The sequence below is a fragment of the Glycine soja genome, chromosome 8, assembly GCF_004193775.1.
Source record: "Glycine soja cultivar W05 chromosome 8, ASM419377v2, whole genome shotgun sequence".
Classification (NCBI taxonomy): Eukaryota; Viridiplantae; Streptophyta; class Magnoliopsida; order Fabales; family Fabaceae; genus Glycine; species Glycine soja.
This window is the reverse complement of record NC_041009.1, coordinates 45,404,013-45,421,222: the sequence shown is the minus strand read 5'-3', so window position 1 is coordinate 45,421,222 and position 17,210 is coordinate 45,404,013. Positions and strand designations below refer to the sequence as shown.

Sequence of the window (17,210 nt, the reverse complement as noted above, 5' to 3'; positions counted from 1 at the left end):
TTCTCCTTCCTCTCATTTGTAAGTCAATAATTCAGAGAAGAAAATAATAGCTTGCTAATGTAGGTTTGGGAATGAGCTATATCAGAATGACTTCCAAGGTCAGACTCAATCACCTGGAAATCAATAACCCAGCCAGCCTAAGGATTTTTCATATTACATCAACAGCCCAGTAATCCTGCTAGGAAAATATTTGGATCACTCTAATCAGTTTCTTTAATACAAGACTAACTAAAGAGTAATTCTATTTGCACCCTCTTTATTCTCTTCACACCCCCTTCTTTTTTTTTTCTTTTTATACATTTCGGAAATTAGTTTCTAGTATTCTAGAAACTAATTTATGGAATGTAAAACAAGTGATAGGGTGGAACCAGAAAAGAAAATGGTGCAAAAAGAATTTCCCCTCAGAAAAACTTTATGTTCTGGCTATCAAATAAACTCTGGCCTTTATAACAGAGCCATTCCCAAGCTTAAATCCAGGGCTAACTGGAAACCCTACAACCTGACCAGCCGGCACTCGCCCGCCTGAAAATTTCACTACACTGTCCATATACTGGGGATGGAACTCAGCTCCACGGCTTGCCTCAAACTGACTTGGTGCAGGGTTCAACGAGAATGCCAGTAAATGAAGCAACCACACTGCCTTGGCCACCCCTAGAAACTCATTGTAGAACTCACTCCTGGGGTGGTTTCCTGCTTGGACATGATTGTGCTGCTCCAAGTTCCCAAACAAGGACTCCTCCATCTTGGGATGGACAATGGCAAGGTACTTCTTGGAACAGAATTTGCCAAAGTGACATGTTGGCAAGATTCCAAGAAGCTCGGTAGGATCCATGGACTTCATGTCGCGGTACTGAGTGAAGCAATCACGGCGAAACTGGTCAGGGTTGAGGAGGGAGGAGAGGCTGCCATCCATGTAGAAAGTCTCGTGGTCGAACCCTTGGAAGATTTTCCTGGAAATGTAGGAGTCAAGGGCATACTTGGCATGGTGAGCCGAGACAATGGACGTGGTTGAAGAAGTATTATGGAATTTGTCAGTGGAGGCAGTAGCAGCTTCAATAGAACGAACAGCAGCTGTTATGTCCCAATGTGCATTGTGCATGAGAGACAGTAGCAGAGATGTGAAAGACTTTGAGGCTTCTCTCACTTGCACCATTGTTGCTTCAAAGAGTTCAGGGGTTGGTACTGCTGCCATTGCTGCATATAGAATTTCACAAATTTAGATCCTCCATTCATTTCCTCTTCTAGCAAGTCTTAAGGTTTGGTTTGGGCGAGCATTTATAAAATTGATTTCACAAATTTGGATTTTACCTTGAAAGCAAGTATGATGTAAAACTGTGTAAATTTTGCAACCTAACACAAAAGCTACTTTTATCACTTAAAATCAATTCTACTTGATATTATAATTATAATGGCATGATTGGATTCATGTTAGATAATCTGTTAGATAATCCAGAATCATGTTAAAATACAAGCTAATGTAATTTTTCACATATTTGATTCTATGTTGAGAAATTTGATTGAGATGAAATATCATTAGGCAGTTTCTGCATTGATTAAAAAAAATTCAAATACAGATCACATCATTTCAAAATCACTTTAATTCAAAATCAAGTTTGCATATGTTTACCCAAACACACTAAAATCAGGTTTGAGGCAAAATCATTTCTCATATACACTTGACTCTGGTTTAGCCTGAAGGAGCTTCTGAAACCCCAGATCATGCAATGCAGGAGTTTCCCAAAAGCCTAACCATTTCACATGCAAGAATCACTTGGAATAAAAATCACACACTTCTCTACTTTACTTTGAATGAAACACACTTCCAACTTCAAAGCAACAAAATATAACAAATAGAGACTTTCCACTTTTTTCTTCTTCTTCTGAATATTCCATCCATCTAAATCTAAACACCACATTTTCATTTAAAAAAAAAAAAAAACAAGCATCTCTTGATTCTCTTCTGTTAAATAAAATATAAAAAAAGTGGGTAGCAATAGCATACTGAAAAATGTACCTTGAATTCCCAGTTTCCTCTTAGACAGAGACCTCCCAGGCTTCTTTTCAGCACTTCCATTAGTAGTGAGAGCAACAGCACTATCAAGCTTCTCCCTCAGATTCTTCACCTCCATATCCTTCACCTTCACCTCCTTCTTCAGCTCCTCCACCACCGCCTCGTACGGCGCCACCACCTCCCTCACCGACGCAACCCCACCACCGCCACCTCTCCTCCTCCCCTTTCTCCTCCCGTCGTCGTCGCCGCCGCCGCCGCTCCGTCGGAACCTCTCCCTGAGCACGGCAAGCTTCCGGAGCTCCGACACCACCGCCACGTCAGCAGACCTCATCCTCTCCGGGTCCCACGGCGAATGCGCCTCCTGAAGCCTCACGTAGGCTCTCTTCATCGACGACACCGTTTCGAACACTTGTTCCATCAGTGCCTCCATCTGTTTTACTTTGAAAGCCTTCAAGGGCCCCACCAATCTCTCTTCATCCTCGTACTCGTCGTCATTCTCATTTTCTTCTTCCTCTGAGTCGTTCCGGTTGTCCTCGGACTCGTAAGGCGAGTTGTCGTCTTCCTTGACGGCGGCGGCGGCGGTGGCGAGGGGGTGGAGGAGGCAAGAGGCGGTGACCCTTTGGATCAGATCCGAGAAATTCGAGACCTTTCTCGTCATTGGTCTTGTCTTGAGATGCGTTGTGTTGTGTTGTGATGCGAGTGAAGCTCAAAAATGGTGGCAAGTGGGACAGAACAAGTGTGACTTGATAATAAATGCCATAAGAAATTTAGTAAACACGTGCTGTGTGTGTTTGCGAGAATGTGACTTGCTGGATTCTGCCAACAGTGTCAGAGACCACCCACGAGGAGGGTGCGCACTATAACAATTACTAACAACAATGTTCTGCCAAGGACTTCTTCTCTACTTCTCTTGTGTTATGCCATCGTATATGCAATGTAAAAATAAAAAAAATTTGTTAATTTCTTATTATCTTTTCAATTACAATACTATAGCCAACAAAAGAATATTCAATTGATAAAAATCAAACTAATTCATACATGTTTCTTTATAAGCTTAAGTGAATCTTAAAGTATGTTCCAACTAACTTAATCTTTTATTCATAAAAAAAATTACAACATGATAAAAGTTTCCGTTTTTTATGAACTGGTTACCTGACCTATCAAATAGAATGTGTAGAATTGAATGAGCTATAACTATGCAAGAGGTAATGTGCATAAATATATTTATTTAATAATAATAATTGGGAATTTGACAGTAGTGGTGGTGAGGTCCGGTTTTTAAGAAGAGGGGAGTGGGCACTTGGGACTACCATAAGGAGAGAGAGATGGTTGACCTGTTGCCGGAGTGATATGGCGGCGTGCGGTGGTTGACGGTGGCAGTTGTTGGACTTGTGGGTGGAATGGGAAAAAGTGGACCTGGGGTTGAGGATTAGTAATTGCTTGCTATGAGAGCATGTGATGAGATAAGGGAATACAGTCAACTGTGTGGAGACAGAACACAGAAGAGGATATTCTTAGCTGTAATACCCTTTTTTTGCTATTGTAAATACTCCAATTTAGTGATAGGTGGAAAAGAATAAAGAAAAATGTACTTAGTTTTATATATTTCCTATTTCATGATAAAAATAATTAGGAAAACAGCGGCTATCATATAATTGTTATCATTAGAAATATTCAACAATAAATAATAATTAGGGAAAATAAATAATAAATAAGTGGTTGATATTTTCTTTACCTTTTTAAGATTAAGAGCTATTTTACAAAATATATTCTTAAAGTTTAGTATTTTTATTTATGAATTCATTCATGAAGTTGTAGAGATTAGATAGAGTATTATTGTTTTAACTTTAACTATTTAAACTTTTAAAAGATGATTATGAATATAATTAATACATTGTTGGTATTAATGTTAACAGGCTTAAAGAAATTGTTTTTAAAAATAATTTCAATAAAAAATTATATGTTAAGTCTTTTGGCTTACATATGTCATTTTTACTTTTAAAAACTAAGCAAACATATATTTTTTTTATTGGCGTACTTAAAATTTGAGTTTTAGTTGTTTTATCTCTAGATCAATCTTAAATATTAAGAGGTTAAATTTAATATCACATTTAATTCTTGTCAATAAAAAATCATCTTAGATATAATCTTTAAATAATTATTCCAAAATCTATCATTTTAATTTGATATAAATGTAAATTTTTACTTTATCATCCGCCCATTAAAAAACACTTTAAATTTTACATTGTAAAACTTTTTCACTTTCAATTCTAATTTCATGCATAAGTTATAAAGAGTCGCTTCAAATGTGTATAAAAAAAATGTACCAAAAAAAGAGTCGATTCTAATTGGCATGGATAACTGCATTAGATAATTCAAACTAAAATATCCACAACTTTTAAGTTGGATAAAAGAAAACTATGCTAAATTTTAATACTAATTTATTTTTAAAATAAAAATATTCAAATACAAATTATATCACTTCAAAATTAATTTTATATAATTAGTTTAATTTTAAATTAATTTTACAAATATTCACATAAGTTGAGTCTGATGGAGATAGTCACGTGGGAACATGGCCCCCTGTACAAATTTCCACTTTATATTATGAAAGGTTTTCTCATTTTCAAAGGAGCTGTGAGCTGGGGTCACTTTAAATCTTTAATAGAAAGTGCTCGAAAACAATTTTCTTATATATATTATCAATTGCACGAAAATTAGAACTTTGAATTTTCACAGCATATACAAATGTAGCAAAGTTTTTTTTTTACAGGAAATGTAGCAAAGGTTTAAAAAAATACAATATATTTTCTATATTAAAAAAGACAATATATTCTGCCAAAAAAAATCTAGAAATAAGAACATCACAGGAACACCGATCAAGAGCTTTATGATATAGGAAAACTTTTTTTTTTACAGTATGATATAGGAAAGTTATAAGTTTCAATGCATATTTGTATTAAAGTTTCTAAACTTAAGTTTAGATTAAAGGGTTAATTGTATTTTTTTAATTTTAATTTTAATTTTAAATTTTTGGTGAATTTTATCCTAATAAATTAATTTGGTATATTTTATTTTTAATTTTTAAGAAATTTATGAATTTTACCTCTTTTATTTATTCATTAATAAATACAAAAGTTAAGGATAAAATTTATAATAAAAAAAGAGTTAAATACATAAAAAAATATAAAAAAAATTGATGTAAAATTTGAAAAACAATAAAAAGTTTGGACAAAATATGAAATTATGTTAGAAGTAAATTAACAGAAGATAAAATTGATAAATTTTTTAAAAAATAAAGATAAAATGTGTTAAATTAATTAATTAAAAGTTAAAAAATTTGAAACAAAAATACAATTAAGCATGATTAAATTTAAGTTTGTAGATTGAGTTTGAAAAAATTTAATCCAGCATCTAACAAGACATAATGGATAAGATTTCCTAGATATTTTGGATGGAAAAAGCCCCTCAAAGGGATATTTTTCAGGACGTAGCAACTAGAAATGTCAACTCCAGAACAAAAATATCTGGGAAATATCTTACAAATACCACATTCAATTGAACAAGTTTTCATTGCACAAAAAATGGAGTTCTACACAAGGCCAAATAGGAGTGACATCCACCTCTCAGCAGAGGAAGAAGCCACCATAGAGGCAAAGACCAGAGACTACTTTGATGGGGTTGCACCACAACGCCACACAAAGCCTCAACGAAGTGAGTATTCAGCTCAATATGTGGATGCTTTCTCCAATGCCCATCACTCTTCTTCTTCTTCTTCTTCTTCTTCTATACCAGAATTCATGCAATTCCAACGCCTCGAGAATGATCCCCAAGAGAAGGTTAGTTCCAAAAAAACATCATTTATCATTTATCAACTTTTCTCATAGTAGGAAAATTCGAATTCACGATCCATTCTTTTCTATATTTATTGTTACCCTTTAGCATTAAGTCAACTTATATTTTTGTTAGATTTTGAGTTATACAAATTATGTTTCTATTTTAAATAACTTTCGTGTGAGCAAGATCTGGTTATTTGGACTTTAATTTTTATTTCATTGCATTCTTTTATTCAGAAATTGGAGTACAATGGAAGTCAAGTACCGGAAGAATTTGTGGAAACAGAGTATTACCAAGATCTCAACAGCGTGGACAAACACCACCATACGGTAATTCAGTCCAATCCTACTTGTGTTCTTCTCAATATATTTGATGTGATTCGCAAATACATCTCTAGATTAATTTATGTTCTTCTTGTTTTAGTGTATTTGATTACAAAATATTGAAACCATGTTACTTTATCTAACAGGTCACCTAGACTTCTGTTTAGCATTTACAAATAGATTTGGCTCCTTTCTCCTTATATATTAACATGACAATACATGTCTTAAATGAACAAGATTTTTTTTTTTTAAGAAATTAAATGAACAAGATAGAAAAGCAAAACTAATAGACCTTTCAAATAATAGTGAACTTATAATAATTATTATTTTGTGACCTTTTACTCCCGAGAACATATTTCTATATTAGTAATATTGATAGCTTCTAAATCCTTTACAAAAAAAAACATAGTTGTTACAACTTACATATATGTAAATGAAAAATGTTTTTGGTACAATTAAAGTGAGATAACCTTTGTTGTTCTTTTTAATTTGAAAGAGGTATTTTTGAAACGTGCTGATACAAAGAAAGAGGTAGAGGAAACGGGGAGGATAGTAAATTGTAAGGGTTTCTTTTAATAACATATTGTTAGTACGAGTAGTGTTTGATTAATCATCAGTAAAATCGGTGAATATTTCGTATCATAATTATAAAAAAAACTTGTAAGATTTTTAATCATGTGAAAAAGGATCGAGAAAGATTAATAAGAATACTAGAAAAAATTACCAAGTGGAATTTTATAATAAATAATATACATTAAATTTTAGTCTTTAACAAGTTTAATTACTTCGCGTGATTCATATAATTTATCTCATCTATCAGAATAAGATTTTTGTTGCTGTTGTGGATAAAAGAATAAAAAAAATGATTAAAATATAAAGATAATTATCTATAATGTTAAATACAATATCAAATGTTTATGTTAAACAATTCATGAATATGTGTGTCATCCACAGACGGGAACAGGATTTATCAAAGTAGAGAAAAATGGAAATGACTTTCACATAGAACCAGATAATGACACTGGTTGCCATCACTCTTGCAAGTGCAATCCAGCAACCAATGATTGGGTTCCTTCTCCTTCCAACGAGGTACCATACCATATATAGTACCTTAAGTTTTCCTATTTTAGTTAAAACAAACTATGTCATCTTTGTGTTTTTCAGATAATTTTGCTCTGACATAAATATGTTTCAGGTGGGTTTCAATTCAGACAAACCTAACAGGAGTGACAACTAAGAATGGAGGAGTGGTTACATGAAGATATCAATATCTCAGCTTCTTTTCAGATTGTGTGGATTCCACGTGGCGTTTAGAGTTGCAAACCAAATAAATTTAAATAAACAAAAAAAACTTGTGAGTTGGATTCAAGGTTATTGTGTTTGAGATATGGTACTAGTTAGCATTTCATCTTGTATCATTGATGATTGATGTCTTACATTCCTGGATATGTCTTTAATCGCATACATATAAAGATTTTTAAAGCAAACTAATATTTTAGTGATGCATATATTAATCTTATGATGATGTCATGGACACAGTCTTTTCACTATATGAAAGGCAAAAGTGACTTAAGTTGAGAATGTGTTGTAATTAGTATGTCTAGTTTAAACACAAGGATTCATTCTATAGCAATAGCATCCTGCAGGACTATGAGGAATGAATTGTTATTTACTATTCCTACCAACAGCATCCCTATTTGTTCTCCATTAGAACACCATGCACCTATATTTTCTTATAATAGTCTTATAGAAATTAATCAACATATTTTGAGCCCCTTGTAAATTTCAAACACTTAACATGAAAAGAGAAGAAAGAGGAAAAAAAAGGTTGTTTCCAGTAGTTGTAGAAGGGACTATCATAAAATCAGGACTCCCACTTGCCTCTTATAAATGAAAACACCTTGAGTTAAGGAATGGCGTGACATTATTGATTTATTGTTTGCCTCTTAAACTTGCATTGACCAGAAGGATCTACACCTACACTCATTACAGGCACTAGCACCATGAATTGAGTTCAAGAATTTTAAGAGAGAGTGACATCAGTCTGACTAAGCTAACAATCCCTCATTGTCATATTGCAGTATTCGATTCCTCAATCTCCCTCAAATGTAATTAGTTATAAAAAGCACACAATAATAGGAAAAGGAAGATAATATCCATTTAATTGACTGAATAGTTATATAATGATCATAACATGTTACATAGTTTTTCACAATCAAGGCTAAACTACTCATCCCAGAAACAAGTTAGATGACACATTTCATTGTTTTTGAGCATACATGTAGATGTAGGTGACATTTTAAAAAATTCATATCCAAACAAAGCAGAATATATGGAATAGCATAGATACTACAAGCAAGTTTTATCATCAAATTTCAACAAATTGTGATACCTAATAGACAAAACAAAACTACTGTTATTTGTTCATTAATCAGAACAGAATGCGCTATATATCCTCCCAATCAAGTGAACTCATTTCAACTGACATCAGGATATTTGCTTATATCTTTGCTGATAAAAAAAAAGGATATTTGCTTATATCTTTGCTGATAAAAAAAGGATATTTGCTTGTGTTTTTTAAAAATTAGGTCAATATCGGACTGCAAGCAAAATTTCTGAGTAGAATAGAATATTGAGCAAGATATAAAAATTCAACGAGCAACCAAGACATTTAAATTAAAGGGTGCCTAATTAATGGTGATAGAAAAAAAAAACTTGGACAGTTAAACACTTCAATACACGTTTTCCACACACAATTTGGAAAATTAAACTATCTGAAATCCATGTAAATGCACACCATGAAGAAAGATAATGTAATGTGCTTAGAAAGATAATGTAATATAATGAAAAAGGTAGGAAAATACAATAAGAAAAATGAGGTGGAATTGAGTTGTAAGAAAATGAGATGTATGTTTATAATTACCCGTCCACACCATTAAGAAAGATAATGTTATGTGCTTAGAAAAATAATGAGTATCTGTTAATAAAAATGAAATAAAATAATGAGTATTTTTTTTTCAAGCAAAAAGGATTTTATTGAATAAGTAATGAGTATAATGGATACCCAACCACTTACAAGTTCCTGACATTTAAATGGTTACTAGACATTAAATGAAAAATAAGCATTAAATGCTAAGTAACCAATCCTTACAAAATTGACCGACATAATGAAAGGTAAATTACAGCAAAACTACATTGCACATTTGGATATGTAACAGACTACCCCAGTAATTATGTAACCTTAAAAACTGCACCAATTAAACCATCTCCACAAGCTATTCACTCTCATAACTTTTCGAGTATTCTCATTCCACACAAACATGTTCCAAATTATCTATACATCTTCATGTTACTCGCATGATACATGCCCCAGGACATATGCACCACTGTGCAAACCAGTAAGAAAAACCAGCAGATAATCCATTTAGCCAACTCCATGCAGTGAATAGAATGTTCTGTATAAGAGATTCCTTATCAAATGTTCCACCATTAAAGATGCATTGATTTCATAAATTCCAAGAACACCACACAACCCGCCATTTAAAGATTTCAGACTTAGTAACCAAATAAAATGGATGTTGTAGGAAATGATCATTAACAAAATCAGGGTGAACAATTTGATAATCCATCCATTGAGACACTGATTCTTCAAGAGCATTACAGAACACACACCTTGAGCTATTGGATGAAAGTTGTATATTTCTCTGCAAAAGATTTTCCTTCACCGGTAACCTGTTAAAGGAACAACCTCCACACCATATGAAGTGCCTTCGGAGGCGCCTCCACCCTTCCATCCATGAATTCAGAATGTGCCACTATTATCAGACAACCACAGCCAACAGTCAGTTTTATCCTTCACCAAAGATCTCGTGTTCAGCAAGTTTTTCATCTCATCCAAAGCATCCCGTGTATTTCCCTCTCAAAAACCAAAGTTTTTTTTATTAACTCACCAAATTGAAGTGAATTAATAAATAATCTAGGAAATCTTTCTGCTAAACACTCCCTCCACCCAACAATCTTCCCAAACTACTGAATATCTATAAAATTTATGATGCAATACAAGAATTGTAGTGCGAATCATTTGTTTTGTCTCTTTATAGATACGTGTTAGAACATTGAAAAGATATGAAAAGCAAAAGTTAGACACAATTCACTGAAGAGATCAAAGTATTTGAGCAGAATAATATACTCGATAGCAGTCAATTCATGTCAAAGAAGTGAATAGGAGTCAAATAGATGTGATTGACAAACACTAAAGAAATGGAAAGAAACAAAGCAAAACCCATCGTGTTACATATAAAGGCTACAAGCACATGCATGAAGTTGATTATAAAAAAGACTAAACCCATTAGTTACAAGCATCCAAACACTTAGTTTTTTTAGTTAATCAGTTTATAATGGCTCAAGTGAAGTGGATATGTTTCAATTTTAAGTTTTTTTTTCTTTTATAAGAAACCTATCAAGTTTAAGATTTTGAAATAGTTACTGAGAATGAACAAAACGATACAAGATTGAATTAATGAATGGGAAAAGGTGAAGGGAGGAAGGGATAAATTGTGAGTTTGAATCTCTCCACTAATAAAAACTAATAATTAATATTTATTGATAAAAAATCTCAAACTCAACAAAAAATATTAAATTAAGAGAAGTGTTTATTAATATTTGATTTATCAATAAATTGTTAAGAGTGGTTAGTTAAAAATGTTAATATATTAGAAATAATTGTTAGCTCTAATTAGTAGTGTGATGTGTCACTTGAAAAGAAAAAAGCTTTGAATTGAACCAAAATCACGAAGTTAATTAACCTTATGATTTTATTCCAAAGATAGCAAATAGTCCCGATAAACCCACACTTTAATCAAAAGCTTAAAGAATCTTATAATCCCAAGTCCAAGGCCCCAATGAAAAAAGGCCTACAGCATAATCCATTGGTAATGTGTAAGGTGGTTCACCACAAAAAAAATTAAAAAATCAGATAATTCTCCCCAAAAATAGTGTAAATTTTGGCATTTCATCAAATATTTAAAATATATTTTAAAATCCAAATGATTTTTTTATGTAATTTCAAACGAATATATATTACTTTCGTAATTTAAAAATATAAAATAGTCAAGGTACTTCTTTTTTCATTGCACCAAAAAATAGCATGTATACTGTTCAGAAACTAGAGAATTTTAAAAAGTGAAAGCGGAAAGCAACTCTGTTTTTATCAGAGCCTGGTTTCGATCCAGGGACCTGTGGGTTATGGGCCCACCACGCTTCCGCTGCGCCACTCTGATTGATGAAACTTATATTTCGAAAAATTGTACTTATTTAATGTGTAGAAAACGCAAATAGCAAAAATAATATAAATAAATTGAATAATGATTTGGCAGAATCAAAATGGAAAATTATGAGAAGTGAGAAGGAATTCAAGGATTTCTTGGAGATAAGATAAAATTAATGTAATTTTAGTTATAAGGTGAATGATGGAGTTGGAGGTAGAATGGGTTTAATGTTTCAAGAGTTTCTATTTTCTTATAAGGGTTCTGCATGTTGTGTTCTATTTTGCAGGTAATAATGTATACATGTTTTTTGACATAATCTTTTTGAGCTTTGACATTTGGGGGGAAATGTATAATGAATAGAGAGGTTTAGATATTGCTTTTTCTTTGTGGGGGTTGATTACTTGAGGGTTTTGAGCAATTAGGATCCCAAATATCCTATTCAGCTCAAAGGAAAGTTCTACAGGAAAATTAAACTACAAGACCATTGACACTCTACAATCATGAATAAGTTGTTCGATGAAGTGCAAACAAAAGAAAAAACATGTGTAGCGGAGTTAAAAAATTGCTAAGGTGGATGAGTAGACATACACAAATAGATAAGATTAAGAACAAATATACCCAAGATAAAATTGAAGTAACACTCGTTGAGGAGAAAATGACGAAAAATCGACTAAGATATAAAAAAAGTAGAGAAAAACCCTAGAAAACTTTTGGAGAAATCATTACAAAAGGACCTTGATCTAAATGGAAGTATTTTCTTTTAGATAGGCCCAATGTTGTTGTGTTCAATTCATCCTAGCAAGCCAAGTGACTCAAGCTATAATCTTTGGATTTTAATGTAATAATTAAAAGCACAACATATCACATATTTTAATATAGGCAAAATTGCACTTTTAGTCCCCAAATTTATCTCCAATTTCAGATTTGGTTCCCCTATAATTTAATTCACAAATTTGGTTTTCCAGTTTTATAAATCCCTGCAAAATTGGTCCTAGAAGCCCAATTTGGACGTTGACCGTTAACCTCAAACATTGACTGTCATGTGTCAATGCCACGTGTGACTATCACATGTTAATGTCATATGTTAACGTCTGAGTGGTTCCCTGTAAAAGCTTCATTTTTTGTAGGTAAAATTGTACTTTTGGTCCCCCAGTTTTACTCCAATTTTGATTTTGGTCTCCTTATAATTTAATTCGCACATTTGATCCCCCAGTTTTATAAATCCCTTTATAAATTCAGCCAAATTTCATTACTGGAAAAGTTGTATTTGAAATTTCAAACAAAAATATCATTATCATACATAGGTCACTTAAGCAGTCGTATATACATAATACCGCATGGGGAGCAAAAAAAGAAAAAAAATAGGGGGTTATTACAGAACCTGTTAAAGTAAGAGATCTGAGAATTTCAGACCTAGGTTGGGATTCATGCGCCACTTTCCCAAGTTAAACAACCCCGGAAGTGGGAGAGAGACAAAGAGTGATTTTTCTCTGGATTCCAAGTGAGTGAAAAACTTGCGATAAAAAAGAAGTGAGAGATTTATTAAGACCTACCATGTCTCTAGCATCAATGGCTAAACCATTCAAAAGACCAATTTTACAAGAACAATTTATAAAGAGATTTATAAAACTGGGAGACTAAATGTGTGAATTAAACTATAGGGGGACCAAAATCGAAATTGGAGTAAAATTGGAGGATCAAAAGTGCAATTTTACCTACAAAAAATGAAGCTTTTACAAGGAACCACTCAGACATTGACACGTGACATTGACATGTGACATTGACATGCGGCAGTCAACGTCTGAAGTTAACGGTCAACGTCCAAATTGAGCTTTCAGGACCAATTTTACAGAGATTTATAAAACTGGGGGACCAAATTTATGAATTAAATTATAGGAAGACCAGATCCATAATTAGAGATAAATTGGGAAACCAATTTTACAATTTTACCTTTAATATATATGTGACGACTCAAGCTTCTCCGAAGATTATAAGCTCTGTGATGTTTATGCAAGATGTACATTCAAATTTACCAAATACCAAATAGATCGAAGACGCATAACTAGAGAAACAATAAAATAGATATTATAGGTAACTAGACTATGTGTAATTGTGTACAATAAAATCGAACTAGAAGGATATTATTCAAATAAAACTTATTTAATAGCATCGCAGTACTGTACATCACAATAAAAAGTCCTCTTACATAAGGGAATTCATAATTGCAAATAATAGATCACATTTTATGCTTGAAAATACTGATTTATGTTTCTTCATTGGATTCTAACCGATGAGCGGCAAGCCAAACTTTCCATATAATTAGGATGAAATTGGAATAAGGTTACAATAGACAAATTTCATACGCACACATGAGTGAAATGTGTGTATGATGTATATATGTATGTTCAATAGTTGAAATCATTGACATAAAAAAAGTGGAGTTATTATTGACAACATTATTTTTATTTCGAGTTATTGGCACCGTTATTAACAATCAAGCATTTAATTTGATTGCATGCTTGGTCACCTTAAAAACGCATTCTACCGTCCTTAATTAGTTTATACTCAAACTGAGAGAATATATTTGTCGTCCCACATAATTTGGTAAATCAGATTATCTAGTCACAATGTGTTAATTTAATACTTGAACATGTGGTTTTCTATTTTCATGGACAATTCAACATTAATTAGGGATAATAGCATTGATTTCCCTTAAGGTTGGTGTTAATTATGCTTTCACCCTTACTGATTGGAAAATTACACCTACCTCTCTTGCATCTCACCTGCTTTGTTATTTTTTAAGGTTACTATTTATATGGTATGTTCTAAAAAATGGAGGTATGTGTAACTTTTTTTTTAAAAAAAAAAAACGGGTGTCAATATATATTAAAAATAATATATAAAGTAAGGGAGTTAAGTGTAATTTTAAATCAAGAGAGATGTAAATGTAAATAGTGCTAATCTCAAGGAAGGCCAACATAATTATCCCTATTAATTAATATCTCATACTAAATTGTTTCATCTAGAAATCTAGTATAGTAACTTTTAAAGTTGATTATTTCATTTGATATGCAATACATAGAAACTATACAAATTGCAATTAATGCTAACAAATTAATCCTAAAAAAAGTTACCGATCGAAACATCTGTATCACCATCATTTATTCAAAAATTGCTAGAAAAATCACTTGCTTTACTAGTTTTATCGCCATCCCTCAATGTTGGTTGTGAACCTACAAGTTCATTCCTATCATTGTTTCCTTCTCCATGTGCCAACAAATTCTCCATATTTCTATTGATCTACAGAACCAAAAGCAAAAGATAATGCAAGTTTAATATTAAAGAGAATATTAGAAAATATTAATTTATTATTTTTTCCACCTTTTATTTTATTTTTTACTCAGTTAGAGAAAGGAATCAACAAGCCAATTATATCTGCATATAGAACACATGCATATGCAATATCTGAGATTCTAAGTTGAGTTTCAAAGGACACTAAAGCTTTGACAATGATCAGTGGTAGTCGCCTATATTTTTCAATGATGACACAACCGTTAGGTAACAAAACTAGAACCAATAAATAACGGAAGGAAAATTTAATGAAAGAATGAGTAGATTACACCTCCCCATGCCCATAAATGCAATCACAAATTCATACAATTCAAAACATTTCATATTCTTTTTAAAAAGTCTTATTTTCCAAATAATGTGTGTCATAAAAGAAACTGATGAATTATCTTTAGTTAGTAACTTACAATGTATCCCTTAAAAAGTAGTAATACATTTATCTGTTTCACAACAACAATTCTCTTTGGAGAATAATCACTCTTTTTTCAAAAACTTTTTCAAGAAACTAGCTAGGGGGAAAATGATTCCTCCAAATTAAATTGAACCAAATATAAACTAAGTCACCCATATGATAGCTAGAGATATATTACTGCAACAGATTCGGCTCAATTTTACAATATAAACTAGATGGCGAAGTTGTACAACATAATTAATCTGGTTTGAAGGGTTTTTATTATGTATTACCTCTCCTGCAGTTGAATCGTTAAACAGACTTGGTTGATCTTGGTCAAACAACCAAAATGTATTTATCAAGTTCTCAAGCACTGGATCTGTTTCCTGCAAAAACAATTTATCAAGACAACTAGTTATGTTGTTGATAGTAAAAATATTGTATAGAAATGTTTTTATTTATATAATATACATGTAGTCATTGGCAACCCTATTACAAGTATAATCACATGAAATTGTGTTTAAATTTCAGCTTAACCACTTCAATGTAACTACCTCACTGAAACCGGTATATTGAGGTTTTGATGTATTCTGTATAGAAGGTTCAACTTCTATACATGCACTAGCCACATTGTCTGCTCTCGTTGTAGACGTTAGAAGTTCTCCTTGTGAAAATGGCAATAAAAGTTGTGATAATTCACCACTTATTGCTTGGTGGGAAAATGGCGAAAAAAATTGTGACAATTGACCACTTAATTCCTGTTGTGAATATAATAGGGAAAATAATGGCAATTCACCCATTACCTGCCAAAAATTTATATAAAAAAAATCAAAAATTTAACAATAGAAGTTAAATATTCTAGGAAGATAGTTAAAATTTATTAGCTGAAGTAATGCTCATTACATGTGATGGAATTGAGTTGCCCCCTATGCTGAATGTTTCAACTGCAACACAAAATAAATAAGAGAGTAATATATCAAGGGGGAAGGCTATACCATGAACCGACTCTTGAACATTACACCTAAAACTTTATTATGAAGAATCTAAGTTATTAGTGGAAGATTAATTTTCCTTGTCTTCTATTCATATAATCATTTATCAAGAACAAATTTAGGGATATCATCAAGGCTTCTAATGTTCCTGGTAATCTTTCTGATGCTTAACCTATAATTGATATCGAGGTGTGTAATTTCATAATTTTTTTTAATTTTTTAAAAGTTAACATGTCTAAATAACATTACTACAGTTGAATGTATTGGATGGAGAAAAATCAGACGATAGAAAAAGTGAGTATCTTTAAGTTCTAAGTCATAAACTATTAGAGATACGTTTGTTGACAATTAAAAGAAAAAAAATCCAAAGGAAAGAAGAATTTTATTAATAACTTTATAATTAACATAAATATCATCTGCAAAATATTACGGATATGTTAAGTACAATATTGTCAGTTAATTAATTGACATCTAAGTCTAACTCATTATGCTAAAGTAGATGGATACTACTCTTGTCATCATGCATTGTTTTCAACTCCATTTCATGAAACATTTTACTACACCAGCTTGGATAAATTGGAGTGATAGTATAGAATTGTTTGTTGTCAGCAAATAAACATATAACGTCTCATTGACTTATAAACAATCAAACCATATCCCATTATGCAGGGTCAGCTACATGGAACAAGCCTTGTCCCATCAAACTTTATAGAACAAATATGAAGACAAAGTTCATCAAGCAATGCACATGCATATAAAGTTTTTGAAATTACATATGCATAACAAAACAAACTCAATATAATAAAGGTCATTCAATTTAAAATGCCCTAATGTAGCTAATGAGGCAGAAACATACCAGGAGTGAAATTATTAGGCAATTGAGTCATTGCTTCAACATTCATGGAACACCCAGCTTCTTGAGAAGCATTACATCCTTGTGCGGCTTCTAATCCATGTGTGTCCTGTAATTAAATCCAAGAAGAGTGAGATTTGAACACATTATTGCATCGATAAAACAACTTGAATTGGGCCACAATTAGA

General features: G+C 32.2%; 3 protein-coding genes and 1 non-coding gene across 4 annotated transcripts; 1 reads left to right on the top strand and 3 right to left on the bottom strand.

Moving 5' to 3' along the window:
• Window positions 1-30: 30 nt before the first annotated feature.
• LOC114423573 (protein GRAVITROPIC IN THE LIGHT 1-like) lies at window positions 31-3,493 on the bottom strand. The gene is made up of 3 exons (XM_028390387.1): window positions 3,322-3,493; window positions 2,015-2,920; window positions 31-1,194 (listed from the first exon to the last, which is right to left on the bottom strand). The coding sequence occupies exons 2-3, from the start codon at window positions 2,667-2,669 to the stop codon at window positions 413-415; spliced, it is 1,437 nt and encodes a 478-aa protein (XP_028246188.1). The 5' UTR covers window positions 2,670-2,920; window positions 3,322-3,493; the 3' UTR covers window positions 31-412.
• Window positions 3,494-5,545: 2,052 nt separating this feature from the next.
• Window positions 5,546-7,844, top strand: LOC114423572. The gene is made up of 4 exons (XM_028390386.1): window positions 5,546-5,850; window positions 6,085-6,177; window positions 7,126-7,260; window positions 7,367-7,844. Exons 1-4 carry the CDS (start codon window positions 5,596-5,598, stop codon window positions 7,406-7,408), a joined length of 525 nt encoding a protein of 174 aa, XP_028246187.1. The 5' UTR covers window positions 5,546-5,595; the 3' UTR covers window positions 7,409-7,844.
• Window positions 7,845-11,378: 3,534 nt separating this feature from the next.
• Window positions 11,379-11,450, bottom strand: TRNAM-CAU. Its single transcript has one exon. It is a non-coding gene; the product is annotated as a tRNA-Met (tRNA).
• Window positions 11,451-14,556: 3,106 nt separating this feature from the next.
• LOC114423588 lies at window positions 14,557-17,125 on the bottom strand. Its single transcript, XM_028390405.1, has 5 exons — window positions 17,026-17,125; window positions 16,081-16,121; window positions 15,732-15,980; window positions 15,471-15,563; window positions 14,557-14,738 (listed from the first exon to the last, which is right to left on the bottom strand). The coding sequence occupies exons 1-5, from the start codon at window positions 17,069-17,071 to the stop codon at window positions 14,604-14,606; spliced, it is 564 nt and encodes a 187-aa protein (XP_028246206.1). The 5' UTR covers window positions 17,072-17,125; the 3' UTR covers window positions 14,557-14,603.
• Window positions 17,126-17,210: the final 85 nt, after the last annotated feature.